The 23,851-nt window shown below is 36.7% G+C and overlaps 1 protein-coding gene across 6 annotated transcripts in view; it reads left to right on the top strand.

The window, feature by feature from the left end:
* SORBS2 (sorbin and SH3 domain containing 2) overlaps positions 1–23,851 on the top strand; it is a gene marked incomplete at its 5' end in the record, with an annotated part of 72,473 nt that overhangs the window by 25,417 nt on the left and 23,205 nt on the right. For 5 of the 6 annotated variants that reach the window (XM_082282099.1, XM_082282097.1, XM_082282098.1 and 2 more), the window contains 5 exons: positions 2,645–2,759; positions 16,372–16,424; positions 17,101–17,288; positions 19,486–21,045; positions 23,698–23,786. In XM_082282099.1, the coding sequence (XP_082138225.1) occupies positions 2,645–2,759; positions 16,372–16,424; positions 17,101–17,288; positions 19,486–21,045; positions 23,698–23,786 (2,005 nt within the window). The remainder of the gene's footprint in view (positions 1–2,644; positions 2,760–16,371; positions 16,425–17,100; positions 17,289–19,485; positions 21,046–23,697; positions 23,787–23,851) is intronic. The other variant, XM_082282102.1, reaches the window with a different exon arrangement.

Genomic DNA, 23,851 nt, shown 5'->3' with positions numbered 1-23,851 from the left:
AATGATGTAATTCAAAGTTCAAGGGAGACCAAAACTATGTAAGAGTGTAGCAGTCAACCCACATTTCCCCAGAGCTCAGAAGTACTTTATATCCCCATTTTTTTCAATCTTCATTTTGGTAGACCAAGACAGTGTTTACAGATTAAAGAGGCATTTCAGATATCTCACGGTTTTCTATCCAAATTTTCTGCACAAAACCAAGTCCAGGGGTTAGAGTCCAGTCTGGAAAAAGTTAGTAATGAATAACTCAGAAAAGAAGTGCTTATCCTTTTGATAAAACCATGCAAGAGACCTGCACACAAATTCTGTTGACTTCAGCATATCTGTAAGTATTAGCTCAAGCAAAAATCTTCTTATTTAGTGTTCACATTAATTAATACTACATGTTAATGTAATACTATGCTTTTTATGCACTTATATGTGTGTGGGTATTTATATGTTATATATTAAAAGGGTAGTATTTTACCTTTCATCTGTGCCTACAAGCCCACCTCTCTTGGTTACACTCAAGCAACAGAAGATAATTTGACCATTTTTGTCAGCTTGGACATTGTAAACATATTTATTGTAGAAATTTAATTATATTAAACAGTTTCAAGCAATTAGGAGTTTGAATAAAATATTATGAGGGAAGACCATAGTATGTGCTTAAAACTAAAACACGGCTGTGGCTTTTTGAAAAATTCGTAGATAGTGGCAATCCAAAATGTAATTCAGTAAATACACACACTGCAGAGGAAGGTGAGATTGCTTGATGGTTACTGATTTTGGCTTCCCTGTTGCCGAGGGCAGGTTGTCAAGAGGAAATGCTAAAGGTTAGGGTTGGGCTGCCTTGCAGAGGCCATGAGGCTTGAATTTTGTTAGCAGGTCATACAGAAGTGCAGATTTTTTTTAGCAAGACACCAAGATGTGGAACTGTTTAGCTTTGATCTCTAAAAGTTGTATGAGACATTGTCCTGTGCTAGGCCGAATGCCTTGGTCACAGAAATTAAGACTTGTTGCAGTTCCTTTTAAGCTTGGAAATAACTGCTCAGCACTGAATTCAGCTATTTAACCTCTCCTTTTAATCTCCTGCATGATAAGACAGGCAGTGAAAATCTGTGTTCTCCAGGCCAGGGGATGCCAAACACGTTAGTTATGCTTTGCCTGCTGCTGAAAGCGATGGCTCGTCAATCTTTTCCTGCCACTGAGAGGTTCTTTTTTTCATTGCCTATAAAGCCAGAGTATTTAAAATCTCACATAAGAGGCTTAGGTTCACATGTATCACAGTTTCATAGCTGAGAGGCAAGATATGGTTTGCATTAGCAGTTGAGCTCAAAAATATAGTCCACACAGGATAAAAAGCTGAACACTGTAAATTAGTTGAACTGAGTGTGAATCAGAATTTCAGTATCATCCTTTTTTCTTCAGTGGCTTGCAGTATAATGCAACTTGATCAGAACATTTCCATTTTCCTGTTCATTCTCAAAAAATGCAACCTTTTCTACTCTGAAAATAATTTTTTTCCTCAGTGAAAATAAACAATAAAGCCATGTAGAACTACTTCCCTTGAAATGTAGGGCATTTTATAGAGGTGTCTGTGTCCCAGAAATGCACTTGAAAGCATACTATAAACAAAAGCTACCCCATAGATTTTTTTAAGGCACATGACATGTGCATTATTATGTCAGGTCACATCAAACCAAGTCACACCAGAAAGACCAATAGAACTGATAAAATTTAATCAGCGTGTGGTCTTTCTTATCATAAATACAGACAATAGCTGGTAGTATCTCCCCTTCCCTTTCCTCCAACCTTTGAGTTAGCAGTGGGTCATTTTACACAGAGTTAAATAAAAATATGTATGAGCTACAGTTTTCCAAGTACAGTGGAGGTACGTACTGCAAGAACTGCCATGAAAAGGTAGCTCTCACTGTAACTAGCTAAGTATTCTCCCAAAATAATATGACATAGTAAATGACTGAAAAAATATAGTAGTATGGGTTAGTTTTTATTCTTTGCATAGCACTATTGAATTGAAAGCAAGTTTGTAATTATAGATAAAATGTATACATTTCTATTCAGAATTCAACTGCCAAATTCTTCCTCTTGTTTATCAATTCAAGATAGAAAAACAATATACTGCTTACAAGGATATTCAGGAGCAATTCTCCTACAGATCAGGATAATGACCATTATACTGTCTTTTAAAATAATTCCTCATTTTTTGCCTCAGAAAATTTTATAGCTTCTTCAATATGGCCTTATCATCATATTATGTGATGACAAAAATATCTACCACTTGCCTATATTAGTAGAATGCACGAAGCATGTATAGTTATTTGCAATGGTTTGCAGTGCCATGGTATTTTGACATGGTATGCAGGGAAGTTTTTAAACTGGTCTACTAGTTGAAATAAAAGTATGAGTGAGCACAGGCTGGACATCTCTAGTGTTTTTCTTGCTGTACTGAGCATACCTGCTGTAAACAGGTTAAGAAGATACAGTAAAGCACTGGGATGCCAGGCTTGACGTTCCACAGCTGAGATCTGGAAAGAGTAACCATTCTGAATGTGATTTGGCTTTGCAGGTTTCTGTTGTACAGAGCTGTAAAGCACGTGGTGATGACAGTAAATTAGCTCAGTTGCTTGTGTTTGTTGTTTAGGAACGAGTGGGATCCTCCTGACAGAAAGGTAGATACTCGCAAGTTCCGTTCTGAACCAAGAAGTATTTTTGAATATGAGCCGGGAAAGTCATCAATCCTTGAGCACGAAAGACCGGTAAGACACATAAATGAAATGGGTAATGCAGTAAGAGATTTGGTAAGAGGTTCTCTTTTTATTATTTACTACTAATAATAACCACTTAAAGGATATTGAAGATCCTTTTTCAAATACATTTTGCAGCAATTTGTCTTTGCTCTTATCTCATGACTGTATTGAAAATGGGTTTGGCTTATTTGCTAAACTTACATCTTCGGTGTTCCCAAGAAATCACCACCATGCAAACCTCATGGATGTTAGGCAGAACAGATGGAAACAGATTTTCTAATTGGTATGCATCTCCAGCACTTATTTGCAGTAATATTAACAGCACATATGATACCTGATTAAATAATGTGTAAAAATAAAATACTTGCATTTTCAGGATGTGCTGAATTGTATACCTAAGGAGATTTTGGTCAAATACTGGCCAAGGTTGCCCAGACAGGACTGACACAGCCCTGAGCAACCTGATATGATTAGACCTACCTTTAGCAGGAGGTTGGGCTAGATGACATCTGGGGGTCCTTTCCAGCCTCAAATGCTCTGATTACAGAGTGTCCATTAACATGTAATTGGAGGTCTTTATTCCTGTTTTCTGAGCAATGATTGCAATTGTGGAATAAAGCTGTGCTTAGTGCTTGCAAAATGACAGTTAACAGAAGTTTTCATTTGCTGAAAGACACATTCACCCAGCCCTTCTAATTTAGCTTTGTGCTATAATAACAACTTTTTTATTTTAGGAAAGCTGTTATGTATCAATGGCAGTATTTTCTTTTCTTGGTGTTTTACGTTGAGGTTGAAATGTTTGAGGGAGTCCAGTTTTGAAGAAGAGCTTTATGAAATCAGTACTGGATTGTTATTTGCTTCTGTATTCCATGCTTGTTCACAGAATTCATTTTTGCCAATTTAAAGCAAATTAAGGAAGTATTTGAATTTCAGAATATGCAGCATATCAACAATGTGAAACACCTGAATCAAGCACCTTTTCCTTTGTTTTTGAGGTCTTTGCAGGAATCTAATTTTTGTTAGCTAGAATACACCAAGCTCTTTTTCTGTGAAACTGAGTTCTTTCAGAACTGATGTGTTTTTCAAGGAGGAAATTGGCATTTCTGTAGGAACTGGTAATGAATCAGTATAATTAGTATCTGAGTGCAGATGAACTTAACAAATAATTTTATTTAAAAGGCGGTGTCATTTGTTCCGAGGACTTTTTAAGTCCCATGGCTGCATTATAAACACTGAGGTAATTTTCCAGCCTTCCCAATGCCAAAGAGTAATAGCAGATTCAAGGTAAAAATAAGAAAATTATACTGATTTCAGTGTATTCCAAGAATCGCCTCACTTTTCTAATAAATTACATTTTCCTCTAATGTAATGTGAACAAAAATAATTCATGTAAGAATTGCACTGCTAATGAATATCATCAGAGCTAGTTTTTCGATTCTAGCAAACTAATGAAATAACAAAAAAATGAGGTTTGCTGACTTTTCCTGAATCCTTTTTTCTACTTGCTTATGCATTTTACTTTTGCTGATCTAAATCAAGAGATGGAATTTTGGGCTTTGTTTGGTCCTTAAAATATTTTCATGCAGAAAAGCTTTAGTCATGTTGTACCTAATAAGCAGTATCCATCAAGGGTAAGGTCATATTTTATCATCTGAAGCTTAGACTAAAAGTTTAGGTTTAGCTGATATACATACAAGGAAGCATCTCTTTGTATAAGAAAGCTGAGAAAAGAATATTCATGTACAGAATTGTGAGATTTTTTTTGTTTATGTATGATTCAGAGCTGTAAAAACTTGGAAATTAATATAAGATGAAAGTTGTGCTGACACTAGTGTAACATAGTTGAAAAAAATAGGGAGCTATCACAGTTTTATCAGTCTGGAATTTCTACTGTTGACAAAGATGCTATTTAGCTTTATGTACTTAATACATTGCAGTGTCTGCAATTCAAAAAAATACTCCTCTTTTTCTCCAATGTCATCGAAACCATGGACTTGTTTCCTAAAATGGCTGTTTGCTTTCCATTAATAGGTAAATGGGCAATGTAACAACTTAATCTTACTCATGTGTAAATGAAATTAAATTTTATTATTTACGAGTTTCTACCTTGTGTATGAGAAGCAATTCCTTCATCCATGTACATATATCTATTTCTGCAGTAGAGTATGTAAGGAAAAATCTCAGTGTTACTGTAAAAAAACCATAAAATTGGTACAAGCAATGCCTCTATTTTCATTAGTTGTTTTAGTCAAAGCATAAAAGTCTACATGTGCTAGTCAAATAAAACTGTGAGGTTAAATTATAGTTCTACATTTTTTAATCTCTGTTCAACATACAAATTTTCTACTGAGTTTATATGCAAGAGGAATTCATGATTAGAAGAAATTTTTTTTAATTACTGTTTTGTCAAATGCCAGAAATAGACTGGGCTTGCTCCATGATGTACATCTGTTGTTTTTTATTTTGTTTGGTTTTTACTGTAGTGAAAAAATTGAAATTTTCTTTAGAACATGCACATTTGGTTGCTTTTGACATCTCAAGCTGGTTATCAGAATGTTCTGCTTGGTATGCTTAATATGTCATTAAAAAAATATTTCTTCTTATAAAGAAATAGACTAAGTCCATCTGGTAGTAGACTTGGAGCTACCACAGCTGTTTAAAAGTAGTCCAAAAGAAAAAAAAAATGGAAAAGCAAAACCAAATTCTTTAGAGATAATAAAATGACAAACTCAAATTTACAACCGGCATCTCAGCCCACTGTTCCAGACAGGCTTCAGTTTGGTGTCTGAACCTGCAAATGCAAAATATTGGTTTACGTGTAAGGACCATTTAACTTGTGAGTTTAGATGCACAGTTTTGATTATTACCTGTGAATGTCTATTTGTGTATCAAATCAAGAACAGGCAAAGCTACATGTAATACTACCGATGTAATTTTTTTCATTGTCCATGTTCTATACTTGAGTATGCCAATGCAGTGTTGTGTTGACCATCTGTTGCAAAAGGCAAAAGGAGTAAGGTTACTTAGTGATCTTTAGTAGTATATTTTCAACAAATAAAATATTACTAAATTACTAGATGAAGGATAGATTGTAGGAACATTACTTGACTGACAAGTCATAAAAAGGGATTTTCCTTTATTGCTTTTACCTTCTATTTCAGTAGTTTGGGAGATACTTTGTGAGACTAAGCCAAGTGCAACTTTTAAGTCAAAATGATTCATTCATTTTAAGTCTCTTAGAAGCGGAGATAATAGAAAAAGGTCTGTCAGCAAAACTGACTCCAAAACCCAAGCCAAATCAATTGCCTGTGCATTGATCTTGGTAGAACAGGGAATGCAGTCCCCTCCAGAACTGGCAGGCAGCAGGGCATTTGCAGACTTCAGTGCTCAGTTTCCGTTTGTTTGCTGCCCTCTGCGGTTGAAGCTGTAAATTGAAGTGGGACTTGTCTGCGTGGAGTTAGCTGTACATACTTTGTAAAAGTCTCATTTCATTTGCAACTACTACACGAGAAGAACTGTAAACTTAGAAGCTAGATAAAATACACTCTTTCTAGATTTTTCCTTGCCGGCAGAAATCGGAGGGGTTTTAAGCTTGCAGCTAATTGCAAGAGTATTTAAAGTTGAAAAGGGAGGCAACTCCCATTCTCATTTTTATCTCCTTGGCTGGCTGGGGGGAGCCCAGCTGATCTTGCCTCCCGGCAAGGAGGGACATGGGTCCATCACTGTGTAGGTGTGGGGCTGCTGCTCTTCAGGGCACCTTGAGGCTCACAAGGCTGGCACTTGCCACCCAAGCAAGTAATGTCAGTAGGCCTGGATTTCTAGTGCCAAAAGCTCCACAACTCCAACCCTATATACATTTCAACTTATTTATTTATTTATTTATTTATTTAATGTAAATACACCCATTTGCTGATATCAAAATTTCTATGCAAATTAATTTTTTGGTAGAATATAAAGGTAAAAGCATGCAATATATCAACATACGGTAACTTAGTTTGGAGAAAGGATGGTCAAGAATTGTTCAGTAATGTCTCCTCAGATTATCCATATAATTATATATAACAATGTAAATTGTGGAACTTTTTTTAAGGTAAGCAAAAAACCTCTAAATATGGCAAGCCTTCTCTGTAATGGGAACCAGGTTGATGCACAGCAAAGTTATCTTCTGCATTATGAATTTGTCATTTTTTGCCCTCATGTCTTCATATCTCTGTCGAAGAGAATTCTGTGGTTTTTTCTTAAATTAGTCATAGTCTCTATTAAATCCACACATTTTTTAGCAGTCAGTTCATGAAATTAATTTCAGTGGTGTTTCTCTACTAAAAACTTGGGGGTCTATAGTTGAGTTCAAGCACTTGTCCTTAGTACTGCTGAGATACGGCTGTGGATGGTGGAAATCTCAGGGCAAAACTCCAGAGCAGCTTCACTTCGTAACCCAGCTGTGGAGCACAGCGAATTTTTAATCAGTGACATTCACTTCCCTTTCCATTCACAGGAATATTACTTCCCCTATTTGAAAGGACACTGTGAAGATAAGTGTATAAAAGAACAGTCGGGGTCCAGATACTGCATGAACAGCTCATATATATGTGAGCACCAAGGTAGTTCTGAAGGGGTTTTGACCTTTCAAGAGAGCAGAGTTGGCAGGCTGTCACAGTAATATCAAAAGCAGCAAGAAAAGTCCTGTTAAGATTTTTAATTACATGAAATAGTCATGAGCACAATGTTATCTTTTGCAGAAAGCAGAAGTAGCTCTATGTGATTGCTCTGGTGTATTGGTGACAGTTTGACTCCAGAGGAAAAAGTGTTACATACTTGATCACCAGTATCATTCTTTATGCAGGACCCTGTTTTCTTTGATGATTGCTTTCTAGGGCACATCATAATTAGTGTCTAGGTTCTGATAATTACACTTTCGGAGAACCAGATTTTAAATTCAGAAATGTCTTTAACAAGAGGATTTCTCTGTTTCAGAGACCTTTAACCCAACAGTTCACTGTAATTCTGTGCTGCACGAAAGCCTACATCAGATGCTACAAAGAAACTGAAGCTATTTAGAAAGTAATTAATGCAGCCAAGTTTACAGTCAATTAGATATCCCATTTAGATCTGTACTGTTTTGCACCATCATGTTTTCATGCTACTTGAATAAATCTGTCAATTATTCTTCTGTTCACTGAAGAATTTCCTTAATGCTATCTTCAATTGCTACTTTATCCCTTGCCTGTGAGAATTTCCAGATGAAAACAATGTATTTCACTGTCAACAAAAATGCTTCATTATGTCAACAAGGCCATGTGAGATAAAGCATTTCACAGTACTACTGAAACAAATATTATGGAATGCATAATTTTTTTGTTCCCTATGTTTTGACCATAGGACTAAAATACACCAGTTCCTTTTCATGTGCTGAAGTGGCTTCTCAACATAGTGATGCTTGCATGATGCATAACTTCCTTATCTCTGCTCAGCGCTTGCTTCAAGACATCAAGATTCAGAATTAACATGCTTTGTTGAGAAGACAAGGAATGACCGAAAGCAATACAGATAAAGTTGTGTCTTTAATGCTGATTAGATGGGCAATTTCTTGCTTATGCTGGAGAAGACCATCATTTAAACCATCTTCCTAACAAGGAATCTTTAGCGGCATTAAATGTAATTAACTAATGCAGTGATATTAAAGAAAAGGTCAAAGAGTCCTCTTAGCTTTAAAGGTGTAATTTTAAAACATTTAACATCTTCCAGTCCTTGGAAGAACATCAACAAAAAGCAAAGTATTAAAGCTACCAGTCAATGACAGCTCTTGAACAAGAATATTCTCTATCTTAAGTACCATCTTCATTCTTTGATTTTATTCCATTTCTTTCCCCATATTTGTTTTATGTCTGTGTGTTTGTTGTTAGAGTGACATAGCATTTCTAGCACTTTGCTCAGTGTATGACTTTTCCTTCCCTTTTCCTGCACAACTGCTCCAGACTGATTGCATAAACCCAGATGACATAGATTTAGAAAACGAACCCTGGTATAAATTCTTTTCAGAGCTGGAGTTTGGACGTCTGGTAAGTGAGGACAGAATATTGGTATTTACACATTAGGAAAAAATATTTTTAGAATTAGGAATTTAAATTACCAGATTCAGCAAGTATATGCCAGTAAAATTAATATAATTTTTTTTTTGAGGAAGGGCAGTGAAGTCCCGTGAGTATTTTTTTTTTTCAAATAGACTCTTAACTTGCCAGAGTAGTTACAGTAATAGCTTTAAGAAGGAGTATGTATTAGACATACAGTATTGTGTAAGTATTTAATAACAAATTTCATGATAAACAGGGATGTTCGCCAGTTTCCCTACACTTTTGCATTTGGCTGCATTATTTTGAACAATCTTCCAGGACAGAAAAACATGTCAGTTTGTGTAAGGGATACTAAGTTACAAATCATGTATTTTACTTAAAGGACTATATCAAAATTTAAATTTATGAAGCCATAAATAAATTTCTTATGGCAGGAAATACTGAGGGTTTTTTGCCTTTTTTTCATCTCTTATATGCACACATGCAGAATGTGTAATTTGTACCTGAACGCAGAGATACAGGTTTGCTCTTTTTTCAAGCTGGACATCTGTTTTAACCAACAGACTTCAGTTCTGCTCCAATTTTCACAGATAGGTATTACCCAGAAAAAGGGCTCTGGCAAACAGATGCTGGTTTAGACCCACTGCAAGCACTCATGTTTAAAATTATAAACCTGAGGAGTTCTATCTGGTTGAAACAGCTAAAAATCAGAAATATCTCCATTTTTCACATTTGAATTCTTAAGCACTTGCAGTTCTTCTGCAAATACCATAGGCTTAGTTGTGTCTAAGCACTAAAGGCTATGTGTATATTTTTTACAAGGGTAAAACAGTAACACTGTCCTTGAGGCAAGACTGAGGACTAGGTTTCACTTCCTCCCTGCACAATGCCTTAACAACTAGGTTGGAAATGCACCCGCTCTTGCTTTTGCACACTCCCTCTCTGGCTCCACAGAGCTCAAATTCTTTCCTGTACACTCTAACATCTTTAGGAAAAAGGATAGCAAATGTCTTCATCCCAGAAGAATGTCTAAGAGGATAGTTGGAATATCCACCAGGTAGAAGACAGAAGTTAAAATCCCCTTAGAAAATGGAGGGAAGTAAACCCAAGCATTCCCTCAGTCTTTTTGAGCATTCTCATAGCTCCCCAGGGTCCTCCCCAAGATTTTTGGAGATTAAAAAACAAAAACATCTGGCCACAGGCAGGAAATCTGAAGTAGACATGAGCTTAGAGTATCAGAGTTTAAAGTATCTCCATTCTTTTCTTTTCCTGTTAGCTAACAGTTCTCTGGAGGCCCATCAGAATTTTAATTAGTGACATGCCAGGCTACATGAGGAACCTGAGCACTTGACACAGGGCCTTGGAGGACATCCTGGAACCAGGCACCTTAGTCAGTTTCTGTAGCTATCCATAAGCCAAAATCAGAACTCCCTGCTACTTCAGGGAGAGCAGAAGAGAAAGCCAGTCACATACACTCTTTTAAAACCTTAATGTTTTAATCATAGCATTTTAAAAAATTATCCATTGAATACCCACTGAAAATTTTTAAAAATAGAAGTTAAATGTATCTGGGTTTAATTTCTTGTGCAGTGGTCTATAATGTTATCACATTTTCATTGATTACTTTTTATGTCCATTATCCAGCTATTGAAACCATATTGTCATTCCTCCCTCTAGGTAGACAGAAACAGTACAGATAAATTCTTCTGATGAACCATATCTCAACAATATTATACTGATAATGATAATTTTTAAGATAAAATACATTGAAATTCCTCCAACAGAGCATAACTGTGATGCTTTATACTCTTCTATCTCAGTATTAAAAACTGCTGGTATTTCTTCAAACATCCCAGTTGTAAATTTTACCACCTAAAGTTACTAACTTTTTATTAAGATATTTAAAAAATAACAAATTTATCCTTCCATTCTACCCATGTGTGTCACTCTTTGTATCTGACGCTGTCAGCACTTAATTTCTAACTGTGTCACCTTTTCCATGTTTCATTCCTTGCTGCCATTGATTCTACTTCATTTCATCTCTACACTTCTGCTTTTATGACGCAGCCACCTAAAAAGCTTTTGGACTATGTTCAAGAGAGTTCTTCTGGTGTTTCCAATGAGGTAAATGAATGGTTATTTTTCAGATGATCTCTTGGGAAGAAGGGTTGGAATGCTCACCATTTATGTCTTAAGTTTGTTAAAATTTAGTGGTTTCCTTCTGATAGCTATGAGACATTTCTAATTCACGATCATTGTATCTTTGTCTTCATATCTTTCCAGATCACTAGTGCATTTGGATGTTGATCTTATTATCCTAGGAACTGTGAGTCCTTATCCCCAAAACTTCTCAGAGATTAACACCCAGAATTACACAACAGTCCATACGTCTCTAACTCTTTGACAAATTCCCACTTTTCAGAGTTGGGCAAGTGCATTGCACAATTAATCCTTCAGCACAGTATATTTTTTTAATTAAAATATCTGACTGCAAATTCTATGTGTCAAGTGAAAGCCTTTGTGGCTAAGCTGTCATTTCTCCAATTAAGTATTTATGACTGAGGTTGCTCGTCAGGTAAAGCAGCAATTAATAGTACTGTTGTAATTTGTAACTCAGGATTGACAGTTGCTGTCAGTACTCCAAATAAAATTCATCAAGATCAGGTAGTGGGCTGTCATTGCCCTACTCTGAGTGGGAGAGATTCAGGCTTTCATTCCTTCTCCACTCCCTCCCCATTTTTACAGCATTAGGGCAAAAGTCAGTGAATCCTCTACTGGCAACTTTGCTTCATGTGGTGGCTTTACTTCATTCATATTTGTGATTCACTCTCATCTTCCGTAGTGTCTCCAAAAGTTAAACTCAAATTGTGGTCTTAAATTGTTAATTGCTTGCAATTTACTCTGGTTTGGTTTTAAGCTTTCTATGTATCTAGAAAAACCTCATACTTGTGACATTTGGGGCCAGTTCTCTGAAAGAAAAAGCTTCTAGGCCTTTTCTAATTCCTGTTGGTTTTCAATACATTGAGGAAGACAATTTAAAAGCCCTAACATGACTTTGAAATATTCCCGTGTTGAGTAGGTCTGGGTAAAGTGGCTATTAAGTAACACTGGTTTTCTCTCGGATTAATTTACATAAACTCCTGTCTTTAATTTCGAAATTTTAATAATCTTTGAATATGATAAATCATGTTCAAAAACTACAGCAACTTAATATTTCTCTGGAGGGGGAGACTATTGAAAATAACTTGATAAAGTATTATAACCATCATGCTAACAAACCTATTTGATATTTACTTTTTATTTTTTGCCTACTTTCCCTAGCTTCATTTTCAGTCATAATTAAAGCCTTGATGCATGAAAACAGCTAAAATACTGTTTAATTTTAAATATATATCTAATTTTTTTAATAAAAATGAAATCAGAGTTTTCCAAAAAGTCTGTATTTGGTAGTTTGGAGTTGTCATCTCCAATATTTAATTAATTTTTTCAAGTGGCCTTTATTCATATAGAGCAGTGTTGAATATTCTGCAAGATGACTAATTATCTTTGGAGATGGGGGAGTAGGAGAGATGTGTTCAGTTGCACCATCTAAAAGTGAGTCAATGCCCAAGACCTGACAGGACAGCTGTGAACAGTAAAAGAAGCAGTAAAAAATAACCACATGCAGTGTTTACTTTCACCTTTCCTCTGTATGTCACATCAATTAAGCTCTACCTATGGAGAGAAGGTATAAACTCCACACATTCTACATATGCCTGTGGTAAAAATTGGTGTTGTAGAATGGGCAGCATACAGGATCTGTCATATAGAAAAAACCTCAAAGCCAGCACCAAATAAAGGATAAAAGGGCAAGTTACATTCAAGATGATAAGGGAATCTTAAAGGATGAAAAGCAAAAGCCATCTAGTAACCCAGCAGTCAATTTTGGCATGATACACACTTCTAGCCATCTTAGGCTGATCACTAACACACTGTCTATGGCTTGGGGAATGCTGTGGATGAAGAAGTTCCCTCTGGTATGGTTTCCATGGTGTGATTTACCCATAGCCTTCCATATGAGACAGTGGGGATCTGCTCCACCCTTGGGAGTGGCATCATGGTCTGTATAGCTGTGGAGCCACTACAAGCGGTGGGAAGCAATCACTGCCTCAGGGCCATTTGGCCGCTGTCACGTCACAGGTGGTCGGTGGTCGCTAGTGGAAGTGGTTGGCATCTGCACAAAAGAATCCACAGTAACAGTTTATCTGCAGTGATTGTACCACCTTGTGCAACAGTTCTAAGAGATCACCTGTGGTTCCGAGTTTCCTTCCTCTGCTGGTTCCAGACTGTGGCAGTGAGTGGTCAAGAGGAGGAAGATGGTTGTGGCCAGTTTTGAAATGAGATTCGGACGTTTTCCAGGACAGGCTGAATGTGTGTTTTATTGGTAGTGTAGGGAAGCACACAGACCTGAGGCCTTTGCGTACTGTGGTTGTACTGGCTGTTGGTGGGAGCAACGCTGTGTCTGGCTTCTATGGTTTTATTGCAGACAGACCTCACAGTATTGGATATACCTTAAAATCACTGAATTTGGAAGTGGTGGGAGAATCGTCACAAAGTACTTTTCAGCGTTCAGAGGGTGTAAAGAAAAACTTGAAAATATGAACTATGTGAACATTAAAAATTCAGGGATACCTTCCTCAGAATCTATTTTAAAAGACAAATAGCAGGATATTTTGTTTGGACAGAAGAGGTGATCAGTAGTGCACTCATCATGAGCCCAATACACATTCCAGATACTGAGAAATAAAATAGGGATAATTTCCTAGGTGCTAATGGAAGGTTTATTGTTTGAGAATATCTGATGATCATCAGCATCACCTCCATAACACAACTGGCTTCAAAAAGCTTATATTTAATACAAAAGGCTTGTATTTAATCTCTTTGCGGAAAGGAAGTTTGATTCTTTACTCCTTTCCTGCAGCAGATAGTACGGATTTGGTTTTACTGTGCCCCTTCTTTCTAATGTTTAAATCCACTGATTTTTTGAGCTAGGTTATGGATTCCAAATATTACAAGTGTCTGTTTCTGTTCTTCACATTCACATCCTCAGATCAGTTTTCATATTAAGATATCATAAATAGTTTATTTATCATCTAAGAACAATGCAATGACAGATGATTTAAAAAACACCTTGAAATCTATGTTTGAATAGGAAATTAAAACTTATAAGAAATAACTTCACTTTTATTTGCAGAAAAATAAGTTGGTTTTAGAAAATTTAGCAGCTAAAAATAAGAGGCTTGATCATATGCCACAGTCTTGTGTGCTCTCCCACCATGGAAAAACACTTATGTGGGGCACCACTGCACAGAAAGCCACCTGGCAGAGCGTACATCATTGTGTGAAAGAGGCAAACCTTTACTGATGGAAACATGAGAGAAGCTGGGCACACAATCAGTAATGCTGGGGGCCTGTCTTCAACAGATGTGTCCTAGCAGGAGAGCCATCCTTGTGACACCACTGATGCACACTTCCCTTTCCATGAGAATGGGGTACATGTCCCTCTACCTCACCTTGCTCTTCTTGGGTAACTTGGATAGCTTAATTCCCAGTTTCTGTGAAGATCTCTCATGCACAGCCTGGAAACAGTAGATGAGCGTGGCTTGAGGACATGTTAATTTGCAAAGAATGAACATAATAGGAATCCCTAGTAGGTGGACAAATTGCCTTTGGTATTTTTTTAATGCTACTTTCTCCTTCCTCCTGTAGTGCTCATGCTCAGGGTTGCATGCTTGTCATTCTCTACTGTAACTGAGATGCAGGTGAATAATGACTTGAAGAGGGATTCTACCTTTGAGGTTATACAGCATGTCATTCTGATCAAAACTGGAATTTAGGAACATAACAGTACTTAACAGTGAAAACAATAGTAGTAATAAGTAGTAACACAGGAGAAATACATGAATACTGGCCCACACATCAAAAAACCTACTTGTAAGAAAAAATAGACATATTTTAACCTTATGCAGAAGTCACTTTAAATATGTTCTAGAAGACTTATATTCTCTGGAAAGTAGCTTTAAAGTCTTTGAATTATTAACCTCAGCAGCCATTCTTTCCAAAAGTCAGATTTTTTTTACCTGATTTTGATGTGATTTAAATTACATTAGAGTTAAAAAGTACTTAAAAAATTGGAATTTTCTTAGCTCAAGTTTTAGATAACATTTGATTCATATTGGGGCATGTTTGTGTGACTCTCCCTGTCCCACAGTATAGTGAATTTTAGTATAATACAAAAATTAAAGCTTCAGTTAGTGTCGTGATGGGATCACTTCGTATGTGATTCAGGTCTTAAAGCCAACTGACAAATGAACTCTAAGGGAACAACCATATTGTCTTTATAGTGTCCCACCTGTAAAGGCAGTTTAAACAGTTACTCTAGCATGTCTTTTAAAGTGCACAGTCCTACAAAATCTGTTCCCAAATATTCTAAGACTACAGGTGACTTCTGGAGGTATTATACCTAAGTTAACAAACCTGGGTAAAGTTCTATTCATGAACTTGCAAATCAAATCACTGGGGGAAAAAAATCTAACAAAAGAAAGGACTTCTACAGGCCATGAGTGCCATTACTACTGCAGTGCTTCAGTACAAAGATTTTTCCACGCTGGGAAAAAGCCAAGAAGGTTCTCTAGAGAGGGGAAAAATATTTCCTGCATCTTAGAAATCTGTATGATAGTCTTATTTCTAGTCCATTGGGTTAACTGAAGCGACATGCCAAGAACTTGAAAGAAGTTTAATTCTTGAAACTCACTTCTTTGTACCCATGAAGAAATACCCCAGGAACCATGCAGTTCATTGTAGATTCATACCTGGTTACCAGAATTGTAGTATCACTTAATTCTGAACAAAGGCTTGAAGTGGTTAATTTAAAATTAGTAGTCATTTAAGGTTGACTTTGTATTAATAATATAATGATGGAAGTTCCATCTCCCAGTGTTCGTGCAGTAGCTACACCTGTAACTCCATAAGAAATGACTAATGTTCTAGGATAAGAACTGTTCTTACCAGGATTGTATGGTGTATAAGGCCAGTTGCTGACCACAAACATAATGGGATTTACAAAAGTTGCTGGCTATAATTGATTGTGGGATTTTGGTGAGTAACTGGGGGATGAGGAGAAGCTTTGCAGACCTCACATGTACATGAAGGAATTATTTTCAGATTTTTATGGTTTTATAGTAAAGATTTGTTTCAGCTGTTCTATATCTGGTTTTGTAAAGTGTATAGAAAAGCATGATTTGGATCATTATTTAGTAGTGCTTTAAAGGAAAAATTGTTACTGAAGTAGAATAGGAAATGAAATCCAGCGATACTTTTTAAAAGCTGGATAATTTATTCTCATGAAATGTTGCAGTGTCTATGACAGAGTGCCCAGGATGTTAATCATTGTGGGCTGTTGCTATAGGATTTGTCACAGAGTAACAAAGAGTCATCAAACATGATAAGCAAAAATTGTCACTCTTTTTTCAAATACATACATATAACAATCCATGTATTTGTTTTCACAGGCTTCCTTATATCATCACTATTCAACAGACAGAGGCCTGGACAGGCCCTCTAGGTAAGAAATACCATCTATTATTTCAGCAGACACAGCTTATCCAGCCTGAGGGTCTTCTTTTGGACCTGAAATCAGCAGATCTTGTGAAGAGTCAGATTTTAGCATTCACCTTGTGAGCTACTGGCAAATTAGATGCTTGGAGAGGGTGTTGATTTTGATATGGATGTATAATTTTATTATAGTTTTACAAGGACTTAGTGTTTACATTCAAAATAAACCACATTGTGTTCTGTGTCTTTCCACTACTATCCCTGAGCTTCTCTCTGAATAGCAGTGATTTATCCTTTACCCTTACCGCCTGCAGCATATTCTGTGCTGTTTTCCTAAGCATGCTGCCCTGACTGTTCTTGATCTCTGTCTTTTTCCTATCATTGTACTTAAATTCTAGCTTTCCAAAAAATAATCTAAAAAAACTTGATGCATATATTTCAAAGAAAATGGCATTGTAATTTTGTAAAACTTTAAAACAATCAAGCTAAGAACAAATTCATCTTTTCCCTGTGAAGTAGGCTGTAAGATGTGTGAGACCAGTGCTTCTTCCTGTTACGTGTTTTTCATCTATTTGTTCTGGCATTTTTTAATCTATAAACCAATAATATAATTATGAGCTTACTTATTAAATTCTGAATTCTGATCTCAGAATCAGACTGCTACTGATGCTGCTTTTTTTCTGTAGTTCTGCAAGTACTGCAAGTGACTACAGAAAACGAAGGAAGTCAGAACCTGCTGTAAGTCATCAGAGGGCACACAGTGATCAGAACGCAAACAGACCTAACCTGGGCTGTACAGACACACAGGGCCCATGTACCACCCTTAGGAAGCCTTTAACTAGCTCATCTCCTTCTTCTCCATCAAGGGCAAAAGGTAAGAGGAGACCATATTAATTGGCAGAAAACTGCTGATGATGTGTTGTACAATATGTTGGTAGCAACTGCCTCCTATCACCCGGTGCGTTGCCCCAGGGGATGTGATGCAAAGCAACAGCTTTGGATCTTTCATGAAAGGCTGGCTTGTTTATTCATATGTGCATAATTTTCACCTGAAAAGCTGGATTTATAACAAGGATTTTCCAGTGTCAACTGCTTGTTCTAATTTGTTCTTTCTAAAAAGAAAATTGACTAAATGAGGACTATTAATTCCACCACACTATATAAACCCTAACATTTTTATTATCTCTACTTCTCTCTTATTAGATTGTTGTGATTTTGAAACTAGTTTTATTATATTGAGAAAGTAAATCAAGACAAATAACCTATAAGATTAAAGATGTGTTTCCAGGACAGTAGACCTTTTAAATCCATAGCTGATGTCTTAGACATTGTCAGTTATCAGGACCTAATGTAATCAAGAAAGCATCTATAGTCTGATTTTTTACTTTCTAAATCCTTGGAAGTATTGAGTACAGCTGATGCAATCTAACTAGCTTATTTTTGGCAAGTAAATCAACATCCTATTACTGTTTTCCACATCTCTCCAGGAAAGAGATCAGAGAGTCAGTTGTTCATTTGGATTTGGAGATGGGTTTTTTACAAAGACAAAAGGCTTCCAGTAAAACATACGTTAGAAGTAATATATAAAGTAATACTGTGTACAATATGTCTCCTTCTGTTCAAATTATTATTCACTCAATTGCTCTATTTTGTAGCTATACTAATCAGTAAACCTCTGTAAAAGTAAATTCCCAGTGAAAAGAACATAAAATCCAGGCTGCAATAGAATGTGTCAAAGAAAAGCAATGAGGAATATTGAGAGTGAGGTGGTTGAAAAGCAAATGTATTTTAAACCCAGTGTTATAGTAGCAATTTTAACAGTGGATAAACTCATCTATTTGGTGTACCAGGCCAGGCAGTACAAGGTTGATAAACTCCATTTACCTGCATGTGCCTTTGACTCCATTACCAATAACAAGCACTAAGCATGACTTAAAACACTTCCTGTGTTTGAAAATCCTTTCATTAAGTATATCTTCCACAGCCAATTAGCTTCCAGAAGGTGACATTCTGTTCTCTCCCAGCTTTATGACCCCTGTAGAATGTTAATTTTTCTTGAAATGAATCAATTTGTTAAAGAAGGAGCACATTATAAACTGTTTGATCAGCATGAATGTTGAACTCAAGTGTTTCCATTTCAGATCTAGATTCAGTTTTTGTAGAAAGCAGACTGAGCTGTTTGAAGCAGCCTTCCTGAACTGAATGTTGCCACTTGAGACCATTCTTGAAAGTTCAGTGGAATTATTAAAGACCACCTTTCCAAATTTGTCTCATAGTGTCTTCTAGATCTACCATGCGCATAAAAATGTCTTAAAGCTTGAAAACTCAGGCCTTTGTTATGGAAGTCAATCTAAGGATTATTTTTACTTCTACTTTCTGGTTAGGCTCAGTAAACTGATGCACCTTCCTTTACACTTGTATAGCATTTCCTGAGCTGCCTTGTTCTGCCCTGCATGAGCTGTACAAAACACCACTCCCTTCAGTGCTGTCACACAGGGGAGGAGCAGGCTACCTGTGAATGACTAGGAGAAATTTCCTATTTGATCTGATATAAATATTTATCTTTATTTTAACTTAGAATATGCAGGTGCAGTGAACTCTTGAGCATTATACAGGTTAAAAATCCTAAATAACTTTTTCAGAATGCCTAAGTGGAAAAGTCAGTATTTTCCTGAGGTCTAGATTTGTTGTTTGGCTTCATCTTTAAATCCTTTGCAGCTTTTATTGTCTGTTGACCTGCTTAAAGCTCCCAATTAATCCCCAACTAATGCTTCGTTTCTTGTGTTGCTTTGATGGCAGGGGCTTTGGAGGAGATAACATCTCCATAATTAATATGGAATTCTTTTCGTTGTTCACATTATCATGAGGGCATTTTTGCAGCTGGAAAATAACTTAATTATGAGCTCTGCTGTCCTAGGCTGTAACAAACTATGTACTGACCTAAGTCGATAGATGCACTAATTGCTGTTTCTTTTCTAGTCTTTCTAATACTGATGCTAATTCCAACTTTCTGAATCTTTTAATTTCTGGCAATGTCTCTTTTTTACCATGCTGCTCTACGGATTATAAAGGTGGGGATATTAGCAAAGTATATCCATCCCTTTTAAGTTACTCGGTGCACAACCACAACACCTCAAATGAATTAGATTACTGTAGCACTTACAGACAACATTTAGCTGTTCCAAATGATTCAAGAAGGGCAACCAGCTACAAGAATGGCTGGCAAATGACTCGCCAAAATGCAGAAGTCTGGAGTAGCACAGAGGAAACTGCTTCTCCAAAGAGGAAATCTCGTAGCTGCGATGACCTGTTAACAGATGATCGCGATAGCTATCCCGATGCACAGGCCAAGGCTGAAAGCATGGGCTCTCTGTTATGTGAGGAGGACTCCAAAGAAATTTGCTCAGTGAACTGGAACTCCCCATATGTTGAGGGCCGTGGTAGTGGTAGGTCAAGAGTTCGTCACAGATCTGCACATGATGCTCCAGGTTTCCTGAAGATGTACAAAAAGATGCACCGCATCAATCGCAAGGACTTGATGAATTCTGAGGTGATTTGTTCTGTCAAGTCCAGAATACTGCAATATGAAAAAGAACAGCACAAAGGTATTCTTCAAGGATGGAGAGAGTCTTCTACTGAGGAGGTGCCCAGAGACATGGTGCCAACCAGAATATCAGAGTTTGAAAAGTTAATTCAGAAATCAAAATCAATGCCGAACCTTGGTGATGACATGTTGTCAAGTGTTGCATTAGAGCCTCCTAAAAATGGCTTGTGTCCAAAGAGGCGATTTTCTATTGAATCCTTGCTGGAAGAAGAAACTCCAGTCAGACATCCCTCTCAGGTACAACGGAGCTACAAGTCTAAAACCCTGGTGCCAATTCATATTGAAGTGACCAGTGATGAGCCACAACGATCTCATATAGACTTTTCAGACAGCGATCAAGATGGAGTGGTTTCTGATCTCAGTGACTTTATCCAGATAGAGGGTTCATCCTTTTGTAGTGAAAGTGACTTTGATCACTTTTCCTTCACTTCATCTGAAAGTTTTTATGGATCAGGCCATCACCACCACCACCATCACCACCACCACAGGCATCTCATCAGCTCCTGCAAAGGCCGATGCCCAGCATCCTACACCCGCTTCACCACCATGCTAAAACATGAAAGGGCTAAGCAGGAAACCACTGAAGATCCAAGGAGACAGGAAGCAGAATCTGGCCTCTCTAAGATAGCATTCCTAGTCAGTCCAGTGCCTTTCCGGAGGAAAAAAAGTGCAGCTCCTAAAAAACAAACTGACAAGAAAAAATGCAAGTCATCCGTGTTTGAAGCACTAGATTCTGCACTTAAAGACATCTGTGACCAAATTAAAGCTGAAAAAAGGCGGGGAAGCTTGCCCGACAACAGTATATTACACAGACTTATTACTGAGCTGCTTCCAGACATTCCAGAAAGGAATTCATCTCTTAAAGCTCTGAAAAAGAGTCCCACGCACCAGCCTTTTCATCCACTGCCTCAAGATGGTGCTATCCATTGTCCACTGTACCAGAATGATTGTGGAAGATTACCTCTTAGTGCCTCTTTTCCAGACATGGATGCAACTAACAACAATGATAGTGCACTGTGTTTCCAAGGTGGATTAACTTTCTTCCTCTGTCCTTGTGATTGACTTATCCAACCTTACTCCCTGTGTTTCCCACCCTTTCTCATTCCACTTTGTGTCACCTCTAAGAAGCTTTCATCCCACAAAATTCTTAGTGAAGGACATCATTTTCACATAGGTGTTGAGGGTAGATAAATTTGCTGTCTATTCACAAAGTACAGGAATCAGGACAATTGAAGTACCAGTGCATTTCAGTTAATTGATTATTAGTTCTATAAATTATAATGATGTTATTAAGCAATGAATTCAGGCATCATAAGATGCTGGTCAAACTGAAAACAATATGCAGATAACTCTCCCTTTATTACTAAGAAAAAAAGAATCTGCATCTAAAATGTGCTGTACTACATAATTTTGTTAAATATAAGTGATTAAAATGCTGTTAATTCTGCCAGTATCACAGAAAATTGATTCTGTTTTCTTATGAATCCACTGCTTTGTTTTACTTTTTGTGAATAGATGTAAAGGTCATTTTAGGAAGTTTCCATTTCCACTGTTCAAACAATACAATTTCCAATTTCTGTGGCAGCAAAATTAATTCATTTCATAGAATTTCAATATGTCTGTGAAATTTTGAGAAATTTCCTAGCCTCTTAGAAGGAAATTTCTCAATAATCAAAACTTGAATGAAATTGTCAGGGTATGACCAATCTGTTTCTAAAATTACTGCTTTGAGTTGTTTCATTTGTTGCTCTGCTTCTTTTTTTTCCCTTTTTTTTTAAAAAAAAAAAAAATTGCTTGAAAGATATTCTTGAAATCCCAAATGGATGTAAGAGAGAATGTCTTTAAAGCATAAATTATGCAATATTTGATCAGACCCATCTTATCCTTATTCTCACATATTTTTGTGTAGCTTTTTGAAGCTGTTACCATCTCTTCTTAGCTAGTTATAATAGACATATTTACAATAGAAAATTTGGTAAAAAAACAGCTATAAAACACAGTTCAGAGTTGAATTAGTCATACTTGAGGCCTGATCATGATTAACCCTATCAGATAGTACTACATGGTGAGACTGCAGTTGTTGAAAAATGTGCTGGTCACATATTATAGTTGCTAAATGAGAATTTTCCAGTCCGTGAAAATGAGGAAATCCATAGTGTAAAGTAAATGTGGATTTCTAATAGCTTTTGCAGCTATGAAGGAGCCTGGCATGAGGAAAGCAATACACTTTGTCAATATTAATATCCCTGAAGTAGCATGGAGAATGAGTAAAGCAAATATTCCTTTAGTTTCCATTAGCACCAGTCATGGCTGAGCTCTACTTCTAATCAAGTTTCGTGTTTTGTTGGACCTGTGTGCCAGCCACACAGAGACCTGGAGGTCATAGTAGATGACTGAAAACTACCAATATTGACTGCATAAGGAGCTGTAGAGAAAAAAAAGGAAATTGTTTGTCCTAAAACTTTTGCCTTTTCACTTCTTTCCCACCCATATCCTTCTCTTACTGCTAGGAATTAAAAAAAAAAAAAAAATAGATATGTTTGGAGTCGTTGTATCTTTAGGTTTATGCAGTGGGCATCCATCTTCATTCATGAACACATGCCATATCAAAAAAGCTGTCCAGATGTGGGGCTGTGATATACTTGTTGAGAATGACATGCTTGCAACCAACAGCATAAATAATAAAATTATCTCATCTCTTTGCCTCCATTGCATTTATCAATAGCCTCAAGTTTTTGTGGCCTAGCCAACAACCAATTAGAATGGATTTAATGCTTTCAGTTCTTTTTTTTTGTTCCACTTGTATTTCTTTAGAAATGTGTGAGCTTGGTAACAACAGATTGTGGGAGTGAAGTAAAAGGAAGACAAACATAAATCACATTTCCACTAGAAAGTACCACTGCGGTAGTAGGAGACTAAAACAGTACTTCTCAGAAGTTAAGAGGCAATTCATTAAATAGTTCTATTTTCATTTCACATTGGCAACTTGCAGAGCTATAGGGTGTATAAGATTTTGATTTTTATTCTTATTAAAACATGAGAAGATATTCACCATCTTGTAATAAACATTGGTAAACTGTGCTTTAGAGAAGTCTGCCACATAGATTGGTAAGTAATATGATTTGTATTCCATCTCTTAAAACAGAATTGTTTTTGTGAAGTAACATCCTTTTAAATTCCCTTGTGCTGCCTAACATGTGCCCCTGGTAAAGTAGAAATGCATCTTAGATCACTTAGGAGGAAACAATGTTTCTTCACATTTTCTCATTGAAGCATGCTTGAATCATGTGTTGTGCATGTAATTATGTGTTTATAGTGTTGGCATTTCAAAACAGTGTCATGAAACCTGATGAAGTCCCAGTACTGCTGTCATGTCTTCCACTTGGCCCAGTAGGGGGAGCATTCCTTTTCACAGTGAGGCATAAATATGCCCTCTCAATCCTCTATCATATAGTTTCCTCTGCTCTGGATCAGAGGACAGCCTTAGCCTTTGCTTAAAGTTAGTATTCTTTTTTTCCTTTAAAGGTGCACTTTACCATCATATCATGTGCTTTGCTTTCTATTAAAGGTAAAACAATAGATTTCAATATCTTTTCACCCCCCTAAATGAAACGAAGCAGCATCACAGATTTGAATGGTTTTGTTTATTGTAGTTTCACATAATTTCTGTTTTCAGTAGACCAGGAGTCTCCTGGAAGCTATTCTTCTGCTTTCACTGATGTGGGACGATGTACTCCAAGGGAGAGAAGAGGAACTGCAGACAAAGAGGTAGTGAAACAACATTAAATAACACAGCAATATCCACATGGAAAAGTGGTAACATATTTGAGACA

This window comes from Coloeus monedula (assembly GCF_965178545.1).
Source record: "Coloeus monedula genome assembly, chromosome: 5".
NCBI lineage: Eukaryota > Metazoa > Chordata > Aves > Passeriformes > Corvidae > Coloeus > Coloeus monedula.
Note: the sequence above shows the minus strand (reverse complement) of the source record. Positions and strands in the feature narration are given on the sequence as shown.